The sequence below is a fragment of the Mirounga leonina genome, unplaced genomic scaffold, assembly GCF_011800145.1.
Source record: "Mirounga leonina isolate KUSES-001 unplaced genomic scaffold, KU_Mleo_1.0 Mir_151, whole genome shotgun sequence".
NCBI lineage: Eukaryota > Metazoa > Chordata > Mammalia > Carnivora > Phocidae > Mirounga > Mirounga leonina.
In genome coordinates, this window is record NW_023270377.1 from 25893246 (window position 1) to 25916694 (window position 23449).

The 23449-nt window shown below is 40.1% G+C and overlaps 1 protein-coding gene across 3 annotated transcripts in view; it reads right to left on the reverse strand.

Moving 5' to 3' along the window:
• Window positions 1–798: 798 nt before the first annotated feature.
• Window positions 799–23449, reverse strand: part of UNC80 (unc-80 homolog, NALCN channel complex subunit) — a 228768-nt gene continuing 206117 nt past the window's right edge. For 2 of the 3 annotated variants that reach the window (XM_035007252.1, XM_035007253.1), the window contains 10 exons: window positions 22952–23158; window positions 20281–20465; window positions 19505–19670; window positions 18006–18185; window positions 14189–14327; window positions 11629–11685; window positions 4309–4390; window positions 3294–3405; window positions 2500–2699; window positions 799–1690 (listed from right to left, as the gene is read on the reverse strand). In XM_035007252.1, coding sequence (XP_034863143.1) covers window positions 1424–1690; window positions 2500–2699; window positions 3294–3405; window positions 4309–4390; window positions 11629–11685; window positions 14189–14327; window positions 18006–18185; window positions 19505–19670; window positions 20281–20465; window positions 22952–23158 — 1595 coding nt within the window. In that variant the 3' untranslated portion in view covers window positions 799–1423. The remainder of the gene's footprint in view (window positions 1691–2499; window positions 2700–3293; window positions 3406–4308; window positions 4391–11628; window positions 11686–14188; window positions 14328–18005; window positions 18186–19504; window positions 19671–20280; window positions 20466–22951; window positions 23159–23449) is intronic. The other variant, XM_035007254.1, reaches the window with a different exon arrangement.

The following is a 23449-nucleotide window of genomic DNA, read 5'->3' on the forward strand; positions in this document are numbered from 1 at the left end:
GTGATTTGGGTGACTTTAGCAGGTCTCCTCTCTCTATTAACATACTTTTCATAGCCAATGTAGTTGAAGTTAAAGCATACAGAATGTGTTTTCAATTCATTGCAGTGTAATCAAAATCTGTAACTTCAACTGGAGGACTAGAAAAATGCACACACACGCGCACACACACACACCCCACACCAATTTAGGTACATATATGAGTTTTTATATGTTTAGTAGTTATGTAACAGTTTTCTAATGTAAACTGTTAAAATTTTGAAATTCAGTTTTGAACTATATGATGCCAAGCCCTGTTACAGGATCAGTAACACACTAGATATGGCCTCATGAGCCTTCTAAGTTTTATGCTTTTCTTGAAGTAAGTGAACTTCAAGTTAAAGTAAAATACACAAGCTCACTGTGTCTATGAAGAGATTGCTCACTTTATAATTTTTCCTCATAAACGTAGATGTCTAAAGGATCATAGGAAAATTGTTAATGTTGAGAAAAAGTTATTTTATTGAACCAATTCTAACAATAACCTTAATATCTGAAAATATGCCCTCAAGGGCAGGCACAGGATACTGTAATCACATCTTCCAATATCTCTTAATCTTGGCATTGATGTGGTCATGGCTAGAAGTAGGAATACGATCTCTTTCTAGCTATTATATTTACATTTAGTTTATATCATAGTATAGGCTGTTTAGGTTCTTAATTCAAAATTATGTCTGATAATTTTTTGAATATTTTCCCTCTAATGTGGTTGTGAAATGGAATGATCTTAGGGCTTTAGCATTTTGATTTACAACATGCAAGGTAAATGACGGTTGAAAAATAAATATTGAAAAATCCAGAGCTTTAAAAATAGTACTTTTTTTCTTCTTCTTGTAAATGGCTGTATTGTTGATCAAAGCAAAAATGGCTGCAGCCTTATTTATTAGTCTTCTCAAACTAATATTTTCCTTATTGATTATTTTTATGTAAATTGCTACTCATACAGCCACCTGATTTAATATTTTTGAAACTATAAAAATAAACATTTGCATGAGATGTATAACGTGAGTAATCTCAAAAATTGCATTCTCTTTTTAGAACATATTATTTGTTAATATTCCTAGGTAAGCAGCTCCATAATAGTATATATTTTTAACTGCTCGAGGCTTCTTGAATCATAAATAATGTGCAGTGAAATGGCTCTTTCCTCTTATTCTTCCCTGGTTTTTATGGTCTTCACACAACCAAATTATCTTAGCCATTGACTTTTTGTAAAGATGTTTATGAAACAACGTGCGCATTAGCAGCAAAATCTACTGAGATTTGTGTCACCCGTTGGATGTAAAGTGCTGTGTTTTCATCTTTTCCAAGCAAAAGTATTCACCTTTTAGGAAAGCGATCCCTCCCACATCTTGTCTACACCTGCCACTTTTAACAAGATACGGAATTAAACATGAGACTCGTCTAGGTCTCCGTCAGTCTCCCCCAGCTCAGTGGGCATCAGAGTGAACTGGCTGGACAGCAGGGGGTTCTCCATGCCGTGTTCCTCACTGATGTGAAGGATGGATTCTCCGTGCTGTAGGAGGATGGATGTCTCAAGGCCTGTGAATTCATCAGGGTCTGAGAGCTGCGTAGAGAGGGGGCCGTGTGCTGGAGCACCTTGCACTTCGGCGTCCTCTCTCTTTTCTCCTTCTTCAGCGGGGAGGGGCTCACTCTGTCATCAAAGGGATCAGAACATCATGGAAATCAGGAGAGGTGTGAGGAAAGAGGATAAAAATGTCACTGTCTACCTGAAGCTGGACAAGGACACTGGCCAGTCCCAGCTTAGCTTTTGCCATATGTGAGCTCTTATATGGACCCTTTCACCCTCGCAAGCCTGTTTCCTAACCTGCAGCATGGGTGTATTTTTTTGCCCTGCTTTCCCTGTAGACTGAGGATAACGAGATGGTGGTGTTACGAGGCTTGTTAACCATTCAACACTCTACAAACGTATGCAGTATTATTGCCCCTTAGCTTTCTCTAAATGACACTGGGAAGGACACGGGGCCTAAGGGGATTCATTTATAAAAATTCAAAGAAGAAAAAAAAATCAAAACAACAAGAAAAAGTCAAAACGATGAGGAAAAAGTTCAGAATATTGAGTTCCTCTCATCTCATAGGACACAGACAGCTATTTACAGGCTTCTAGACCAGTAACTTTATTTTCCTTTCAAATTGAACTATCTTTCAACCAGGTATCGTATCATGGTTTTCAATGGTTATTTTAGTTGTGAAATATTTTCTCTTGGGTTTTTCATAACAAAGAATCCCAAGATTTCTCTTATTCCTTCTTAAATAGATGTATTACTGCCCACATACTTTATATGGATGTTCTTGTCCATGACGACAGGATTGTTGTCTGTCTGGGTAACAAAATGTTACAGACTCAGACTTCCATTATACGAAATAAATGTGCATATCCATGTTGTTCCTAGACACAAGTGTGCAGGGGGCAAGCCTCTCCTGTTTCTTTAGAGCCCTCACCTGCCTTGGAGACAGGCTGTGAAGATCAGCAACTACAATGGCAGGGGAAGATGTGAGGACTGGTTTGCCCATTCCTTCCGGCTTCTTAGATGGGGCTGGACTGCAGCCTTGTGTCTGGCCTGTGGTGGGAAGTGTTTCTGGTGGGGCAGCGGCTGGCTCCGGCTGAGCCTCGATGAAGGTCACAGAACGTTTCTGATCCGCTGTGGGTCAGAAGTACAGCAGTAAATAGGGAAAAAATATATTGTCAAAGTGCTTAATAATTAGCTTTAACCAGTGTTTCCTAGCTTTTCTTTGTAAAGACACTGCTGGCTTATTAATAAATAAGAGCATATTTGACTATTATGTACATGTTTTGATTTCACCTCCTTATAAAGAGAACTTGGGTAGAAAAAATCATTTTTACATAAATGGCTTAAAACAAGATTTCCATAGAGCATTAGGTAAACTTGGTCACCGCTCATAACAGCTACCAACAAGACTTAAAAGTCCCTATCATTCATCATTTCTTTGTCTTCAGTAAGACATAACAAACTCAGTTTCTAGCTTGGGTAAAGAAAACACAACCTTCGAGAATCAAATCTCATAGCATTTGTGGTTTACCTTGGACTCTTCCATTTCCCTAGACTTATGGGGAAAGGATAGGGGAGGAAAGGTGAAAAGAAGGAAAGGCACTAAAGTGCTCTGGGAAACTTCTTCCTTTATCCTGAGCAGGAGCTCGGGGTCTGCAGACCTTCCTGACCGAGTTGCATGACACTGAGTCAACGGTATAGTCAGAAGGGACGAGGAGGCCTCACCAGATGGCTTCGTTTTAGGTTGAATACTCCTGCGAGTGGTTGACAGCCGAGCCCCGTGGCGGTTTTTGGGTTCAGTCTGCGTCTTCTGACGTGACAGTAGAGGACGTCTTAGCTAAAGAGAATAGGCAGAATAAAGCTGGCAAGAGGGTTCTAACTGCCTGGGAGGAAACTCTGTGCTCAGAGGATTCTATGATGTATTCTTTCCTTTATGGGTTTCTGTGGATGCTTGTACTTGTAGCCGATAAATTAAACTTCTTTCTGCATACGGAACGACTGAGTATTTGAATCTGGCATCCCCTTTAACCAATTCTATCTCCCAATTATTAGTTCTTTACCTATCCCAAGGACATTAATTAATATAATTTAAAATAGTCAATGTGACAATTTCAGGATACATAACTAATAAGTATTGCTTGTTGATCAGCCTTTGCTTATCTAGAAGTTGTAGTTAAACACATGCTAATTCTCAATGGGAGGCTGGTGAAAAAATTTCAGTTGCTGAGAAAGTGTCTGGTATGCAAATGCTGGGAAGCTCCAATCAAAGCGACTGTACAAAGGCTCATTTAAATTTGTATGTAGAGAGTAAAGGGACCCCACCTGAGGAAATCTGTAAAGATGGTCTTTACTTTGATTTCGGTTTTAACCTGAATCATTAATTGTGAAATGAGGAAGAAAGGACAACTGGGTCTGTGCCTCTATATAGAAACAGGCCTTACATCAACTTCATAACAAATATTCCTTGCTCGGTAAGTTTGGTTGGGAAAGAAGGTTTCTGAACAGGGGACGAAGAGAAGTATAGACCTACTTATGAGCCTAGGAATCAGCTTTACCAATAAGAAGATTCAAAGCTAAAATAGAAGCTAAAAACTCTCTGCTTGCTTTTAAAGTTGCTCTTGTACTGCTTATTTCGGGCGGGGAGAAGGCCAAAGAGGATCTCCATATACTTGGGCATTACAGATTAACTAGAGCTTCCATTTCATAGGATGACTCTCCTGCCCTTTCCGGGTCTGCTTACCTGCCTCAGGCCCCTCTTCCTCCCCAGCGGCTGCTGAATGAGGAGGTTCTGTTGGCCAGGTTCACTCTGGACACTTGGCACCCTGTCAAGCATCAACAGTGTTAGCGGACCTGGGAGAGAGTACAGATGACCATCCTCTGCTGGGTGTTAACCAAAGCCACTTCTATGAAACAGTCACTTCAAAGATACCATTATCTTTGAAGGAAGGTTGGGAAAGTATCCCTGGGATGGGAGATTTCAAGGGTTTGGGAGGGAGGACAAGGCCTCGTAGCCCCAAGCTGCCAAAATTGAGATTTTGATTTTAGTCACTGATGCCATATCTATCATTCAGCAAAACATTGGTTCGATCACACCCCTGGTTTGGAAGCCACCAAAAGGTTAAAGATGTCACATTCTAATCTCAATTTTTTTTTTTTCCAAGGGGAAGGGAAAAGGTGGTGACAAACAAACACAAACGACTCTATCACATGGATGGGAACACCTTTGTTAAAATTTCAGTTTAAATGAGAATAAGATGGACAGATATCAAACACATCAGACACAGAATCCATTTGGGTGAAGGGTCACATTCAACACATGTTTGCAGCCTGAAGTCTCTGTGACTACTGAGTAAATGCATAGTCACATGGGTAGACAATTAAATGTTTTTTAAGAAAAGATTTTAGATTTAAAAGGCCGGCAAAATAATCAAGCTATCAAAAGAACTCAGAAACTTAATTGAATAGCTGCACTCAAACATATTGTGCAATTTATAAAAACAACAACCTGCTCCCCCCAAATTTACTGTGTATGTGTGTATTTTATATGCAAAAATGACTCCTGACAGTGCTTGCTACTTCAATGTAGGGTGAGGCTGAAAATACTGTCATGGGCCCATGATCCATTTTCATTCTGCATGCATGTATAATAGGTATTTATAATGGGAATGGCGGTGAAAAAAAAAGAAATGTTTTGTGCCCCAGAGAACACTGTAATCCTGTGTATGATGCCAATGTGCTTATTTGGTTAATGGACAATTGGTTTCTGCTTTGCCTTTGCAAAAGGAGAGCCATCTACAAATGGTTTTTAGAGTAAAATATTCCACAGAGGAATCCAGAGTCAGCAACTGTCCAGGAAAAAGAAAGACTATATTCATTCATTTCCATTAAAAAAAGAGAGAGAGAGCTATTTAAAATATCTAGCTGCAGTTGTAGAGAAAGAAATTGGTGGCAAGATAGACAATCAGATGTTTCCCCTGTTATGTTAACAATTGGTTAACCCTCACTTGGGTGATAGTCATGTCTGTCATTTTTTAAAAGTCTTACTCGTATTTCCACTAGAAGAAAATCAACGATTCCCAAATGGAGTTTCTCAACGTTTTTATGAAATAAGGATGTCATTTTATCATAATTATACCATTTGGGGTACACAGTACAAAATTCCATAAAGAGTCCCCCAAACAGATGCTTTTTAAACTTTCTTGTTCTCCTTAATGTCAAGTTCAAAAGATCAATATACATTATTTTTATACATATGTGACCTTTCTAGGAAGATGGAAAAATATTCAAAGGAACAATGCAATAAATTCTGATAAGCAATCCAGACTATGTTGCTGGCATGTTTGAAGTGACATCTCCTTATTAATTATACATTTTAACATGTGCCTTAAATTGGAAAGAATATTTGATCACCATATGCACAGAAGTAGAAACAAGTTTCTCCCAAATACCAAGCAAAGCTTTCTTTGGGATGGTTTCTTCACTGACATCTAAATGTTACCTCAGTTCCCTTGGCCGTAAAGGGAGGTTAATACTTACCACCTACCTCCCATTAAGGTCGAGAAAAGAAGTTAGTTGATGTAAAATGGTTTGGACATGAAAAGGGATGTATATAGCATGCTTCTTTGTTTTACATTTGATATTTGTAATGAGTTTATTGCTTCTAGAACACTAAAAGGAAGTGGGTTATAAAATGTTTTGAAAATAATTGGGCAGAGAAAATGAAATTGAGGCAGTCCACTTGTCTCGTTTTTATTCAATAACCGGAGATTGTGAGAAAAAAATGGTGCAAGAAAAGAAATACACGTTACTCAGGGAGTGTTAAATGTCAAAGCATAATGGTAGTTTCATGATGATTATTCCAAGAGAGGATCATAAGCACCAAAATTTTCTCTATGGATAGAGAGGCTTATATCTAAGAAATGAATCAAGTTTACAGCTTCAGTAATTAGCTGTTCTATGTAAATGATATACAGTATTTCATCAGTGGAATGCACATATCAAAGATGAAATTATAGAACATGTCCCTGGAAATAGTATATCCCAGCTAAGACATTATATTCTCCCTAAAAGAGGTGTACTGGGGACATCAAAGTCTGGCTTAACTGGGTGCAGCTGGGACACATTCATCGACAGCCAGAGAAGTTAATAATGGAAGTAATTTATGCAGAACACATTACTTTCTCTCGGGTCTATATCAAATTGCATAGAAAAAGTAGTTTCAAATTCTCTCCGAGTCATGCACTATTTTAGTCACCTGTAGGATTTATGATCTGTGACCATAAGAATGTACAGTACTAAAACCAACCGGGAGAAGACCAAGGTGTTTGCCCTAAGCGCCTCTCTCAAGAAAACTGGTTTCTTGAAAATGTTAATCTTGAGAATGAGAAATGGCCGATTTTCCATGCTTTCACAAAATAATAGGTTAAAACAATAAAGATAAAAGGAAATAAAACATTCTCAATTGAAACTAAAATTATCCTTTGTATTTTGGAGTCACTGAAGAACATCACTATGGCAGACCATATAATGATCTAGATTTTAGGGAAGTACATGCACGCAGGGCCTGGCAGAATTTTGACTCAACTGTCTACGAAAAACAAAAACACCTTACTCAAAATGCAAAGAAGTAATTTATAAGCTAGCGAAGTTCAGACAATGTTAGGAGAACAATTCTGGCACAAATTACCTCTTTTCTCCTGTTTCAGCCTGAGGGCCCGGAGTGTAGTGTACAAATATGTATGCAACTCCTAAATGAGATACATACCTAACGGAACTTCTTAAAATATAGGATAGGTGAATGAGGGGACATTCAGTAATGTAATAAAAACATAATATGTAAAAATGTAATAATTCATATTATTCATTTAAATTACCAAAAAATGTGTAGACTGAGACATAGATATATTTCATAAATAAAAAATTTAAGTGGAAGCACTAGGTAAGACTAGTGCATGGAAAGTGAATTAGTATTTTCATTGCCTCTACCTGTGCTTTTAGTTTCAATTATAGTATCGTTAGAGAAATCTAAAGGTGGAATACAAGACACAAAGCATAGCCATTGACCCTGAGTGACTGTCTTGTGATAGGAATGCATAAAGCCAGCACCAAAGGAGCCATAAAGCATTCATAGAGAACAGGGAAATAAACAAGAGACAAAATTCTACTTTTCCCTTTCCCAATAAAAGATCATTGTTTAAAATTTACTTAGCCTCCACAATGTCAGGGAGCAACATTTCCTGTCCCTTTAGAAGTCCTTCTAGCTGGACTAAGAATCAAATTAACATGAGACAGACTAACAGGAGAAAATCAAATTTTATAGGTTTAAGTATGGAGAATCCACATAGACATGGAAATTCCAAAGACGGTCAGGCAAAATGAGGTCTCTATGTCATTCTGAACTAAGAAGAAGGGGTTTGGGGCAGGGATTTCAGAAGAAAGGAAGGCACTTTGCAGGGTGATAGGAAGACCCGGTTTTTGGTAATTAGATGTTTGCCCTAACATACAGATGGGTCACTCAGATAAAATTGATCTCTGCTAATAACCCTTATTCTGGGAAAGACACCCAATGTAGAGTCTGCTGTGTGGTTAAGAGAAGGACAAAAGTTTCTCTCGATGCCACAGGGTCTCAAGGGCCTTCAGCTCAAAATAATGCACATGCCAAAATGGCGCAATCTGGGGAGTCTGTCCTGACCCCCTTCAACAACATCCAGAAAATGTAAGCTAAATGCCACAGAATTTAGAGATGAGTGGCTGGAATCAGAGTAAAAAGGGAGGATAATCTGGATCTCAGATAGCCAGTAAGAACTGAGGCAGCACGGGCAAAGGTCATATCTGTGTATCACAACACACATTTTCTTAGCCGTTCACTCTCAGTTACACGAGAAAGGTTTAAATATTTTTCTAAGTACTTGGAGAGTACTTGCCAAATTTTCATACTTTGGAAGAATGGATGATCATGATATGGGCTCTGCTAAATAGGTTATATTTATTTTGTCTCACCCAGGCTACATAGTCCTGCTCAAACTTGAGCCACATTCTTTTTTTTCACAGGGATTAAAATTACCCTTCAGAATCAAATAGCATTTTAATCTCTTTTTAAAAAATTAGAATTGATTGTCAGTTCATGCCTTCCAAAGTATTCTAGCGTGTCCAAACAAAATCTGATCTTCAAGTATAAACATCCAGGCTAAGTGCTTGAAAAACTTCTGTATGTCTAACTCTTCTGGAGAAAACATGATGGACAGTGTGTGTATTTGGGGGCAGGTACAGGGAGAGAATATCTACAGTGAGTTTCTATGCCTCTAAGAGTAATATTCTCAACAGAAGGGAATGGGATACTATTTTAATGTATTAGTTTCCAAAAGAAAGAATTTTTGCTCCATAGCATAGTGCTTCTAACAGGCTGATACCTCTTATGATGAATATTTAAAAGAAACCAGATAGCACAGTTTTAAAAGAAGAATCCTGGAAGAAATTTTCAAAAGGTCTGCATAATTTTTATTGGTTTCTATCTATTCATCAGGTCACCCTAGTTATTCTGGTCTCTTCCTCATTTATCCCTCAGGCCAACTTGTCCCACTGACCTAAAATAAATGCTCTTTCAAAAGCAAATCTCCAGAAAATTTGCCAAAATGTGGGGGTTAAGTGAGAAGCAGGGTGTATTACTTTCCTTTGGGCATGCTTCCTGGTATTCTTTTTTTTTTTTTTTTTTTTGTAAGTAGGCTCCACACCCAGCATGGAGCCCAACGCTGGGCTTGAACTCACGACCCTGAGATGAAGACCTGAGCTGAGATCAAGAGTCGGACTCTTAACCAACTGAGCCACCCAGGCACCTGCTTCCTGGTTTTCTTTAAGGTTTGGAGCCAGATTTTCCTTAGGACTACTTTGGATGTATTTTAGGTCCTGAGTGTTTGGGTGTGTGCTAAATATAATTGCCATGGTTAATCCCTACTGCTTCTTTAGGACCTGAAACATATGTCTGCAACATAAAGAAGTTTCATGCCAAAAATAAGAATGACTGGAAACCAAATATAAATAAGTGCATATCCTATTTTATAAACCCACCTCTTAGTAAATATCAAAAGTTCCTCTCCTCCAAAGAGAACTTGGTGACATGATGGAGTTCAAGAAATACGGCTTGCAGGGTCTGGCAAAGGTGGATGTGCTACTGGCTGGTGGGATTCCTCTGCATTAATAGGATTATTTAGAATCCAAGTGAACACCTCATCCTCTGTTTCCTTAATGACCACCATGGAGTGTGGGTGGCTAACACCCAGAACTAAAACATGCCAGTTATAGGAACAACAGATCAACAACAGTTGGTCTAAAACAGTATCCAAAGTCCTGACATGACTGACTAATTCAGTTGTAGATAAAAGCTACAGTTTTGGCTCTGAAACAGTCTCACATAGCAAGAACTTTGGGTTTATTCCCACTGGTGCTGGACCCAGGGCAGACTGGTTCCAATAACTCCCAAGTTCAGCAATTTGAACCCTGAACCTGCCAGAGATGGCCAAATCCTTTAGAAAGTTTAAAAAAATCAACTCAAATTCCTGCCTTCCCTCACCAAACCTGGACTAGTATTTACTCAGCAAGAGTAGAATTTGGCCTAATTAGAAGAGCCCTGGGACAAAGTCGGCCGAATGGAAATCTGGTTTAATCCTTTCCACTCTCCAAGGGCCACTGAAGTTCTCTTCTACGCGAGGTGCACCTGTCTCCCATGTAATTTTAAGCATCAAACAAATGCATTCTTTGAAAGTAGTGGTCAAGGTGCTAGACTTGGTTCTGATCTCTTCAAACTCTGTGAACAATGAAGGGAAACCATCTCATTCGACCTCGCCCCCACAGCTCTTGATAACGGACTTGAGTCTGCACTCTGCAGCACTGCACTTCCACATTTACCATCAATAAGAGACTGATCTGTCAAGGCAAGGGCTCGCAAACACAAATGAATGCCATGATTTATGGGTGTAGTAAAAAAAAAAATTGATACACCCAATGATGGACTAAATTTCCCATTTTCAATTGCTGAAGAAAATGTGAAATCTGGACAAGATGCAAAGAAAACAAAAAGAAAACAAAGAATATCCTATCACTGGAACGGCCTCTCAACATTTCCTCATCTTTGTGTTAAAGCAATAAACACGTTGTATTGTCCTCACTATATAACGCAAACCTGGAAGGGGATGTTTTCTCTTGAGATAGAACTAAGGCACTGCTCGAATGAACAAGAAGCATCACCCCTAATGAGGATTAGTTGAGAGGTGTGAATCAACAGCACAAGACTATTAGGAATGTTTGACGTGGTTTATCTGAGTGTTAAAGGTGCAGTCCCCCTTTCTGACGCTTTAAACCAATAGCCAAGGTATCTTATTGTCTGCATCATAAGACTTCTCTTACTTACCAAGAAATGTTTGTGTCTGACATTTCATGGCAAGTTTGGGAGTCCTCTTTGTGCTAGGACAGACGTTCTTTTTATCTGCGTTGTTTGAACAAGCTACTCTAATAGCCTGCCGCAAAGCATGCATCAAAGAGAGGGAATTATAGAAATTTTATCGACATCGCTACTCTTATTATAGCAGCATTGTTTGTTTTCTTACCATCCATGCTATGAACTAAAAGACCTGTCTGGATTTAATAAGGGGCTTCTTGATGATGGGGAGTTGTATTAAAAGGCTTCTGAAAAACAATTCTTAAGGGCTATCAGTGTGGGAGGGAATGACTGGATGGGGTAAAATTAACATTTAGCATATCAAACGTTTTAGATGCCCATGGGACAAGCCCTTAAAAGAACTCCACAGGTTTGTTTGTTTTTTAAGAAAGCTTTTTAGGCCATTTGTGATTGAGCTCTGAAGCTGCAAATGAAGGAGGCTACACCTTTGACTTCCAGGCTCGTGTGTTCATGAGCAACAAAGGGCAAGAAATGGAAAGAGATATCAAGACGGGGTGGGGGGGGGAGCAAGAGGAGACAGAGAGACAGAGAGACAGAGAGACAGAGGAGACAGGGAACAGCTAGTTTCCCAGCACAGACACCAATAGACAGGTAGCGTTGACACTGTACCTAGAGAGGCTGCCCTCGGCGGCCAGGACCTGGGAGTCATCGAGGACATTAGGTTCACTGCAGGAGGGGTAGGGAGATGAAGCATTTAGGGAAAGAAAATGCAAACAAATAAAAGAAAAAGAAAAAAAGGCATGCAATTTTCTGCTTCCAAGAGCCAAAAATAAATAAATTTAACAGAACAAGAAGGAGAAGGAGACAGGTAACCATTTCACCTTGTGCTGGGTTTGTCAAGACATAGGACTCGAGGCAATGGGGGAGGAGGGACTTTGGGTGGGTATGACTCTCAGAGGAGTGATCTATTTACTGGTCAAGAGTTGGGACTTAAAATGAGCTCCAAACGGACACATGAGTTCTGAAGTGCATTGCAGAATGAATCTGTAGAAGATGAGACTATCATTCCTTTGGTGACCATTTGGCTGGGTGGTTATTACTTTCATTTGTCTTAGTATGTATGTGATTCTTCATTGACCAGGAGCCTGCTTCTTTCTCATGTGTTGTGACATTATCACACAAAAAACCACTTACCATGGATTGGCACAACCAAACTCTTGGAACTGATGCCATTAAGAGAAGCAAAGAAAGAACTCAACTTCCCTTGCTAATTTTGCAATGGAAATGCAAGTCAACAACAAATGGGAGGAAGATAACCCTGGAATATTCACCTGGAACTCTCATTTACCTCCTTACTCCATCCTCTAGTGACTGAATTGTAAATGCCAAAAGAAGAAACCTGTCAGGTTGGTAAGAGAATAATTAAATAGTTTATTGATTTATTTGGATGCAGCTGATTTTGGGATTCGTGAACAGAAATTGTGTCATACTTTCTCTCTCCTTCACTACCTGGCATCGGGCTAAGCAAGCACCCATGAGGCATTCAATAAATAGTTATTAAATTGAATGGAATTAAACTATTTAAAAAGCTGGAGTGGCTGCCCCCCCCAATTGTTTACCTAATCGTACACTGTTAGAAATAGCCTCTGTGTCCAGAAAGAGCTCCCTTTCCCTAATATACATAGATATTCCTACCTTCACTAGCCTTCCGAAACATGACTCAAGCCAAAAGGCTTAACTATATGATTTTTCTGGATTTCCAGTATATCCATAAAAGAACAAATTTTCTCCCTTGAAACAAGTTAACCTCTTAATGAATATGTCAAAGGGAATGGATGGTCTGGTTAGTTTAGGTAAATCACCAAAAAAGCCTCTATGTTAAATTCCTACAATTCCCTAATTTAAATACAACTTTTACATGAATTGCTAGATGGTTTTCTCTTATCCTTGATAGAAGCTTGCATATGCTAGCAATTAAAAGTGAACTGATAGTTGCCAATATTAACTGCTTGTATGACTTTGTATCTTATTTTTTTTTTTTTGGACATTTTATAGTTTAGCTCTAGTTTTGTTCATGCATTTTATTTAAAAGACCTCCTTTTTAAAGGTAAGTTACCAAAAGGTAGGTAAAACAATCTCTTACAAGGATAGTAACCCTTATATATTATTAATTTTTGTATTAACCAAATAGTACATAAAATACTGCTTTCTTTATAAGTGTGCAATTTACTTATTACTCATCTTTTATCATTTTCCCCTAGTTTTTGATATTCTCCAAAGTTAGGCTTTATTTCACAAATTCTATTTCATCTGTAAAGTTCATGAACTATTTGCTAAAGGATTTGGGCATAGGGTAATTATTTCTGCATAAAATTGATTTTATCTGAACATTAGAATGTGCTACGATTTTTATTATTTTCCACGTATGAAGTATAACCACACTAAATCTGTAGATATTAAAAATAAAGAACAAGCTAGCCAAAAACACATAAGGCCAACTCTTCGAAAGAATTCAGTTCCTGAAGTGATAATATCATTGGCTCTGAAATAGACAATGTTTTGACTCTTACATCAGATCATTTTCTATATTTGATATATGTATCTTGGAACTTTTATTTATGTTCTTATAGGGCAGAGAACACATAAAATGTCTTAAAGTGTTTAGTCATGGAATCATATAACTATAGAGAAGGTACTGTAAAGGTCACTTTAGCCAACCTCCTTTTTCACAGAGAAGAGCACTGTTGGCCCTTGTTAAATGACCTGCCCAAGGTCGCACATAGTGGCGTAGGTCTTTTTCTGCCTGGTTAAGCATCACTACCTCCCACTAAATACTAATGACATACCAAAAGTCTAAACTTTACCACATATATCAAGCTAGTCCTATACACTCGCCAGGTACTCATGATTAGCTTAGTTAATGATTTATGTGAAATATGAGAATGTCATTTGACAACCAGAAAAAAGACCATGTATCTACTTCTAGAGAGTTTTTAAGTTGAAACAATGCTTGGATCAGAAATTGGGATCCCTTCTACTGGTCTGGCTTAGAAATCTCTTTGCAAACTGTTGCCTGCATGACTTTGGTTGAAAAGTCCTTTGTTGAATGGTCTACATAAAAACACAATCCTCTGCTACTCTTTTGGCCTTTTTAGAACAACAAAAGTGAATTTTCAGAATTCTATCTTTGCCCCCAAATGCAGAGTATAGGATATCCATGGCTCTTTACCTTTGGCTGGGTAACATGCCCACCTCAGCCTGAGGTGCAGACATGCTAGAGACGTGGCTGGAGAACCGCCTCCTTCCAATGGTGCTCAGGAGGTAAGCTTCTTGTTCACTTACCACACTGGGCATGCTTACAGAGTCATCTGATAGGGGACAAAAGAATGGAGTGTTATAACATGGTCACGTTGATCCGAAGACCCAAACTGAGTTTGTACTTGGGTTCCGTCCTTGGCTTGGGTTCCCATCTTAGGGTAATCTTTAAAGCTAAGTTATCATTCATCCCTTTGTACAGATTATAATGTAAGACTCCCAAAGGCCTTAGTTTTTAATCTGTACAAAGGGACAAACAATTCTTCACATCCACACATCTCCCACCCTCAAACAGCCTGCATGAAATAAATGTAAACATCTTGTCCATTTTTACAAGTAAGTTATTTGTGAAAGTCAAGAGGTATCTGATTTCAGAAAAGCTGGACTAAAAATTTTTAAACATTCTGAGAATAGTGCAAAAAGGAATATTGTTACTAAATGAGTCAAGTATACTTCTTTGACACTGAAAAACTACATTCAGTACATTTAATGATTTTTAGACTGCTGAGGGCAAGACTATTTCAGATAGCTTTAGGGTAAATATTTGAAAACCTCCAAAATTTAAAAAACAAATGCTTATTTTGACCTAAAGTTTTAAAACCTCCAAAATTTAAAAAACAAATGCTTATTTTGACCTAAAGTTTTAAACTTGATGCATATCGTCTTATTTTCTTCACAAAGCAGAAATCAATGTATTCAAATCCATGTGAAAGTTAGCTTTAACACGTATTTGTGACAAGATGGCCTCATTTTAAGTGAGTTAATGTTGTTTGTTGCTGAACAGTAAACATATTTTTATTTATTTTTTAAAGATTTTATTTATTTATTTATTTATTTATTTATTTATTTATTTATTTATTTACCAGAGAGAGAGGGAGAGAACACACACACACAAGCTGGGGGAGGAATAGAGCAAGAAGGAGAGGGAGGGGGAAAGAATCTCAAGCAGACTCTACTGTAAGCGCGACATAAGCCTCGATCCCATGACCCTGAGATCACGACCTGAGCCAAAACCAAGTCAGACGCTTACCCAACTGAGCCACCCAGGCGCCCCTGAAGAGTAAACATATTTTGATTAATGTAGTGTGTTGAACTTATGCTACCATGTAAGGTCATCTCACATCCTTTATTTAAAATACCCCAAGTGGTCGTATTTCTAATGAAACTTCTTTCAAACCAAAAAGGTGTATATGAAGAGTGCCAGAAATTTTAATTTGTTGCATGATGACTGACTTGAAGTTGATTCATGTTACAGAATGGTATTTCTTTTTTAGGTGTGTTCACAGAGAGGGGAATAAGCAAATGTGCCTTAAAAACATGAAAAACATGGTAACATAAATAGAGCTATTTCTACAAGTCCTTTCCCACATCTCACTGATTTTTCCTCCTATTTAAATTCATATATCACTTCACAGTCTCTCAATATGTGTTTGATGATTAATTACATGCTGCCTTCCATTCACCCTTTTGTTAAATCTTCTTTATTGAAAATGTCTGTCATCTCCTCTATAGGACTAGATCTAAGATCCCAGAGAACATATTTTTTCTCATACTTTCTTATACCTCATCTTGTACCTGTTAGGTCTTAATATGGGTTTGATGATAGAATGGGAAAATAGTTTAAGTCAAAGCAGTCAACCATTTGGCTTTTATGCCCACCCCCTATAAATTAGTACACACCCACATCACAACCACACATTTGTTAGCAACTCTGTTTCCACTGGGATGGTTGTGCCATCTAAGAGCAGAGATATTAGCAAAAAATTGCATGTTCATCAGTGGGTTTAAGTGCTGGCTCCCAATCAGTGATATCTCTCTTTATGTCCTTTCTACTTTTCTTCCCTATCTCCTTCCTGCTGGCTAGGAGGTTACCTCCTAAAGATATTTAGCTCTACTAAAGATGGGTGGTATCATTTCCCATAATTAAAAAAAAAAATTGCTGGGAGACATTACTTAAAGCATTAAAGAAAAATAGATACAACTAAAGTTCTGAACTATTACTAGGACTTAATGAATATAAAAACTGCTTATCCTTCTCTCATTTTGTTTTCTTTCTTGGTCAAGATTTTTCAAGATTTCCCATTATAATTTGAAGAGTATTTCTTTGCACAATGAGCAGAGAGTGATTTAGAAACAAATATATCTGTAGGTCAGGTGAAAGACAATATGATCATCACTTCATTATCTGATTAACCCTAAACCACATCTGGAAATGTTACTGCATTTCTTTCTTTCCCTCTCCTCCACATCCAACTCTAATTAAAATACTTTCATTCATCTCAGTTAATTAAAATTCCAACCTCAACTCCTATTTCTCCTAATTTAGTTTAAAATGGGACTTTTTATTGTTGTCTGATATGGAGAGGCTGTAAGTGAAGATCTAGATTTTGTCTTCTTCATTCTTTTTTTTTTTTTAAGATTTTATTTATTTAACAGAGAGAGAGAGAGCGAGAGAGGGAACACAAGCAGGGGGAGTGGGAGAGGGAGAAGCAGGCTTCCCGCGGAGCAGGGAGCCCGATGTGGGGCTCCATCCCAGGACCCTGGGATCATGACCTGAGCCGAAGGCAGACACCTAACGACTGAGCCACCCAGGCGCCCCTGTCTTCTTCATTCTTAAGGCACTGACAGTACTCTTTGCTATATAAATGTTATATCAGAGTGTCCTTTTTTTTTTTTTAAGATTTTATTTATTTATTGGACAGAGAGAGAGAAAGAGAGAGCACAAGCAGGGGGAACAGCAGAGGGAGAGGGAGAAACAAGCTCCCCACTGAGCAAGGAGCCCAATGTGGGGCTTGATCCTGGACCCTGGGATCATGACCTGAGCCAAAGGCAGATGCTTATCTGACTGAGCCACCCAGGTGCCCCTCAGAGTGTCTTTAAAACACAACTAGAAAATAATCAAGGCAATAAAAAGAATTAAATGACTGTGGTATTTAATTGGACCTTTCACTTTTTACTTTTAAAACCTACTCCTATTAAGCATACATATGAAACACGTTCTTGACTGGTCTCATTTCATGACACTAAATCTTATGCACATGTATTAGAAGCTCCTGGACCACCTCAGTCATTAGGAACACTCTTGACTCAGATTTGGGTTGTATTTCCTTTTGGGTTGTAGTCCCTCAAGAAAGCCTATTGGTTTACGTTCTAGATAGTATAGCCAACTGATCTTTTCTGAGTCCTGAGTATATGCATTTAGTTTTCTTTGCTCAATGGGGAGTGCTGGAAAAGGTTGAATTTATAAGCTCAAGGTGTAGGGGTCACTAAAGATTTACTTTTGTCTGAATTCCTTCCAAATGGCCAAGGCTGTTGAGGAATTTATAAAAGAGTAGACAGTAGGAATCATGCAATCAATCACAATTCCATTTTATTTTATTATTTATTTTATAGATTTGTTTTAGAGAACGAGAGAGCATGAATGGGAAGGGCAGAGAGAGGAGGAGAGAGAATCTCCAGCAGACTCCCCACTGAGCATGGAGCCTGATATGGGGTTCGATGCCCCGACTCTGAGATCATGACCTGAGCCGAAACTGAGTCAGACACTTCACTGACGCGCCCCCCTCAGGCGCCCCACAATTCCACTTTAAATCCTTTTTGTAAAAATGACCGGGGAATCAGCATTGAAAAAAGTCAGAGCGGCAGAAATCCTTCCCAAGCCCTCATTTGCATGGCCACGCTGGGTCCCACATGCCACCCCCACATCTACCCCGTTCTGTGGGGTAACCTACTTTCCTCATCTTCCTCATCAGTCCTACTCAGGGTGTCCTGCGAAGCCTGCTGGGAGGGCTCACTGTCCTGCTCCCAGACAGTGCCAGTGCCCGTGTTGGAGCGGGACATGGTGGCCAGGCTCAGGCGGTAAGCGGAGGTAGAGGTGCCCACAGTGCTGATAGATGTCTTCCCTTGGTAGGCTGGGGGTTGAGAGACCAAAGGAGATGCATGGTGAGCGTCTCGAAAGAAAACAAATGCTTGCTTCAAACTCCTCCCTGTATTTTTTAGGAAAGGTCAGTTAAATAGTGTGTCTCAGATAAGCGGTCTTTAGGATAAAGTAGCAAGTGGAAGTGAGATTTAAAAAGAAAAAGAAAAAGAATTGGCTATTGATTTACTCATAATTGAACAGTTTCCTCAGGGGAATATAGTATCCCTAATAATGTAAAATGCTTTGACATTGCTTTTGATTTCAAATGTGAAGGTTGGAAGAATGCAAAATAATTTTGACATGAATTGAAGTCTTCCAACTTGGCAGATTTTACTGAGAAATACATCTCTCCTGACACAAGCATGTAGGAGTAATAAATACATTGTCTGATAGGAACTTCTCAATCAAAGTCAGAATACGTAATCAAAACTGTGTTCGCATTCTCCTTTTCTGGAAATGAGAACTTATAAAATATCCCCTTTCATGCGTCAGGTTATTTTATTATAAAGCAGAATATTTGAATGGCACACTGCAGATTTCACTAAGATTGTACTTGTCAAAATCTTTGTCTTTAATACATCGCAAGCAATAATATATTTTAGAAAGAAAAAAAGCCACACATATGAGAGTCTACTTATGGGTGATGACTGCCCTCTAATGGCAGATTATGATTTGTTTTCCCTCCTAGTAATTTCCTGTTAATAATTGTAAAAAGTAAACAATGCACCCCCAAAAGAAAATCTTTTAAATAATGTAAAGATAGGACCTCCTAGCCTGCCAACTCTAACTCAGCTCTACCTCCCCCAATCTGTAAAAGTTCAAGGCTTTGTAAGCAATCATTCTAGTTCGGTGTGTAGATTCTTTATACTCTACAGAGTCTCGGTTTCCTCATTCCTTAAGTGGACTCTCCCTTATCGACCTTAAGGGCATTTGCGTGGATTAAGTGAAATAACATCTATGAAACCATCTACCATATAACAGATGTTCAAAGAATGTGAATCCCCCTTCTCCTTTCCAAAAAGGAGGTGAAGGCAAGCATTTCAATACTTTCCCCCCTTGTTAAATAGTCAAGAAAGAGCTTCACTACTGAAATGAAGATTGAAAAAAAAAGTTTAGAAAAGAGCAAAATTAAAATCCCATGATACCCCTTGGTTTGCTGCTGGCATTGATCACATGGTCCAATCTACCAGGGAACTGACATGACTACCTCATACATGGTTCCAAAAAGAGTGGTGACCTGGACAGAGGCATTCCTTGTAGGGTGTGAGTTCCACGAGGCAAGCAAATGCAAACTACCCGACGGTTACTCACCTGAGCCACTATGAACTGCCTCTTTTAGAATTTTTAGTTCACTGTTGAACTCGGCCATGAGGGAACTCTTGCACAGAGGGCGTGGGATAAAGCGCCGCTCCAGCTGGTCGGCGATGTGTTGCCGGGCAGAGAGCTCTTCATGATTTTCTGCTGGCTGGGCCAGAAGCTGAAAGGAAGGTATGGATTCTCAGGTCCTCAATTTTCCCATCTGTAAAATGGGCTAATTATTGCACCTATTTCATAGTTGGTTGTGAGGCTGAAATAAGGTAATGCAAATGAAGTTTTTAGGACAGTGCTTTATACAGGAAGCTCTTAATACATTATTTTGAATCACTGCCCCAGGAAATTCGGGCATGAGAAGATTAACACAGTAGATGAATACTGAGGGAGGATTTCGGGGCGGGGGAGGGGGACATGCTTTAACTGTTCTATCTTTTCCATGTTTATTTAAAATCAGATCTCTGTCACGTCACGGAAGAAAGGAGAACCTTCCCCAGATCCTACCCTTGGGCCGATCTTTTTTTTTTCTTTTCCCCTAGGGGGCAGTGGTGAGTCAAGAGAGGGCAGAGTTTTACAGAGTTTAATAACGCTCTCCCTGCGAAGGTACTCCTAACGTGACATTTGATCCTCCGGGATCCATTTTTGAGACACGGTATTAAAAGGTCCTCCTAACTAGCTCTCGTGCGTCGCACGAACACCGCTGCGGCAATCCCGCCTTAACCCGGAGAGAACACATCCCTGGGGCTCGGCCCTTCTGGGAGAAGCACACGCCACACCTTGCACTGGAGGAACGGGCGCAAGAGCACGAAGATGGGGATTCGGGTCCGCACGATGAAGTCGAGGAAGTCCCACAGGGCCAGGCCTCCCACCTTGCGCAGCGCCATCTCCTTCACCTGGAGGCTCAGCCAGTACCACTGGCCTCCCAGCTGCCTCTCAAAGCAGACGAGGATCACCTTCAGCGCTTCACACCGGGAAAAGAGAAAAGCAAGCCTGTGTGCGCGCTTGGGCCTCGGAGGAACCCGGCGCGCATCCACAGCCCTTAGGCGTCGGAACATTGTCTGAATTTCCGAACTGTCTCCATGTGCCCAAGAGCCTGCATGCTCTCCTGAGCGAGTGTTCTGACATCGAGACAAAAATCTGGATGTTTTGATCTGTTTGCATCCTGATTAGAACACAGCTACCTTTCTTAAGTACATTTAACTACGATTTGGAAAACACAGAGCCAAGTGGTTCATAGAACGGAGAGGGAAATGCGTCCTAAACATAATGTGGGGCTAATATTTTGCTTTCTGAAAGTGCCGTCTTAGTGGCTTTATGGTAATACCAGCATACTACTCATATCCTAAACTAAAACATGGGTGTTTTAAAAGATTTTTTTTTCTTTTAAGCATAGAAAGAATATATTCTTGCTGTTTAAAGTAAAATCAAGCCATGCAGACATGCACAAAATTAAAAAAAGAAAAGTCCTTCCCCCTTGCCAGCTCCCTTCCTGACCCCACCACTCCCCAGAGGTAACCAGGAAATGTGTTTGAGTAGATCCTTCCAGATGAAAAAAACTCCGCCCTCCTCCCTCCTTCCTTCTTCTCCCCGCCACCCCCCCACCCCAACATTGCACATCTTGTTGATTACTAAACCCTGTTGGATTTCTTTTGCAAGATCTCTTGCTTCCTAGATTCTGGCAGCCCTGTCACAGTCTACATTTATTTATTTATTTATTTATTTATTTTGGGTGGGGGGAAGAAGATTTCCCAGTGTGTCAGGACAAACCAGAATACTGTAAGGATGTCAAACATTCTGGCGGGAGCGTCCTCTGACCCCCTCAGCTCTCGGCCTGGTATCTGCTACTGGGCAGTCAAGGGGAAACTGGGCCTTCTTGATCGTGTCTTAAGGCCCATCTCAGCAACTAAAAGACACACAGAAACCCAACTCCATGCAGCCCTCAAAGTCACACACACCTTTATCGCCTATTTAGGACATTTCCAGGGGACAACCATGCCATATAACATGGAGAGAGATGTGGTAAGAGTCTTCTTTACCCCTCCTCCTCCTCAAAATCCCACTTTTCACAGCCATCATTCATCCGAATTCCTTTCCCTCGACTAAACAAACAAACGAAGGGACAAAACCCAACACTCCTCTTTCCCTACCCTGAGCTTGGTGACATTTCTACTGCTAGGTGCCTGTTAGCCTTTTGTGGGTCTCTGCCATTCTGCTTTCACCTTCACCTCCATCAGCCCAACACATAAGCAGGATAGCAAAGGGCTCAAGAGCAGGGACTCAGGTGCCAGATGGCTTGGATTTGGACTTTGGCTCTGCTGTTTATTAACTGTGTGACTTTAGGTAAGTTACTCAACCTTTCTGGGCCTTTGCCTCTTCAGTCCTAAAAGGAGAAGAACATTTACTTCTTAGAGTTGTTGTGAGGATTCAAAGTATAGAAAACAGTGCTTGGTGCACAGGAAGTGTTCAAAATAAATGCAAAAATCAATTTGAAACAGAGGTCCAGGAGCCTGGCCAAGGAACCAAAGGATTCCCCTTCATTAAAAAGGCAGAAAGGGGAATGACCTGAACATAATCACTCGTCAAGTGTTTTCTCCTAACCCTGCCTCATGTGTCAAGCCCTCTGTTTCCATCATCCTCTGTGCAGTGCCAAGCCTTATGCAAGCCTCGGCCCTAGAATCTAGATTTTATTGGAACCCCACATTCTCATGGCTTTGGCAACTAAGCCCCACACGGGTCAGGTCCTGTGCAAATGCATTCTTATTTCCTTTTTTCCTTTTCATTGTCAATCACATAATTTTCTAATATGCTTATTTATTTCTTTTTTTTTAAATAATCTCTAGGCCCAATGTGGGGCTCGAACTCACAACCCCGAGATCAAGAGTCATATGCTCTACTGACTGAGCCAGCCAGGCGCCCCAAATATTTCCCCTTATGATACAGTCCAAACACCTCACACACTCCAAACTCCAAGGACCTGTTTTTACCAGTGTGTGTGGTTCATCTTCTACTCCCCACACCAAGATCTGCTTTGATAAATTGAAAAATGTCAGGCGCAGTCTTCTCAGCTTGGTGCTTTTGAGATTTTCTGCTGTCAGTGCTCCTTAATTCTCTGTGCTATAGCAGGAGTGGTGTTTTCCACTGGCTTAGTTCACTGAGGACCAAGTTAAAGGCAAGGATGGGGTGATGGAAACGTAGGAGTGAAGCGAGAAGGAAACTGGCAAGCCTCTGGGGGAGAACAAGTCGATTGGCATATATTTGTGTACAGACTCTTTTGCAAGGATGATGCTTCTTACTTGCTCAAGTGGCTTCTTCAAATACTTTCTGGATTGAGGTCTTTTAAAATCGTTTTTGAGTCAAGGTGTAACATAACTCAATAAGTCCTTATGTCATCATATACACACACAAACACACATATACAGAGGGGGGGTGTGTGGGGAGAGTACCCACCCAAGTATGCGGCTTGGCTGGTGGACTCCGCCAGGCCCTCCCTGCGCAAGTCTTTGCCCGCATCCCCCGGGGTGGAGCAGTGGGCGGGGGAGCTCTCCAACATGAAGTTCTTGCTCCTGGACGTGCTGATGATCCGCGGTGGCAGGAGCACGTTCATGACTGTCTGCAGGAGCAACTGCACCTCGGGCTGTTCGAGCCATGGGCTGTCTACGGGGCCGAGTTTGGAAGAGGGAAGCGGAAAGAGAAGCAAGTCACGAGCTAGACTTTCCATGTTAGACCCAGAAAAATTCAGCTGTCTTTCCAGTTCCAAACTAGAACACCCTAGAAATTTGGGTGTTTCCCCACCAAGTACAGCTTCTCCTCTGGACAGAAACCGCATTCCTGATCCTGGGTGTTCTCTCCATAGTCAGCACCCAAGGGCTTGTGTTCTTAGCCAAATCTCTGCTTACCATTTCAATCTCCTTTCTCTTTTCTGCCCAAATACTCATAACGTATTGT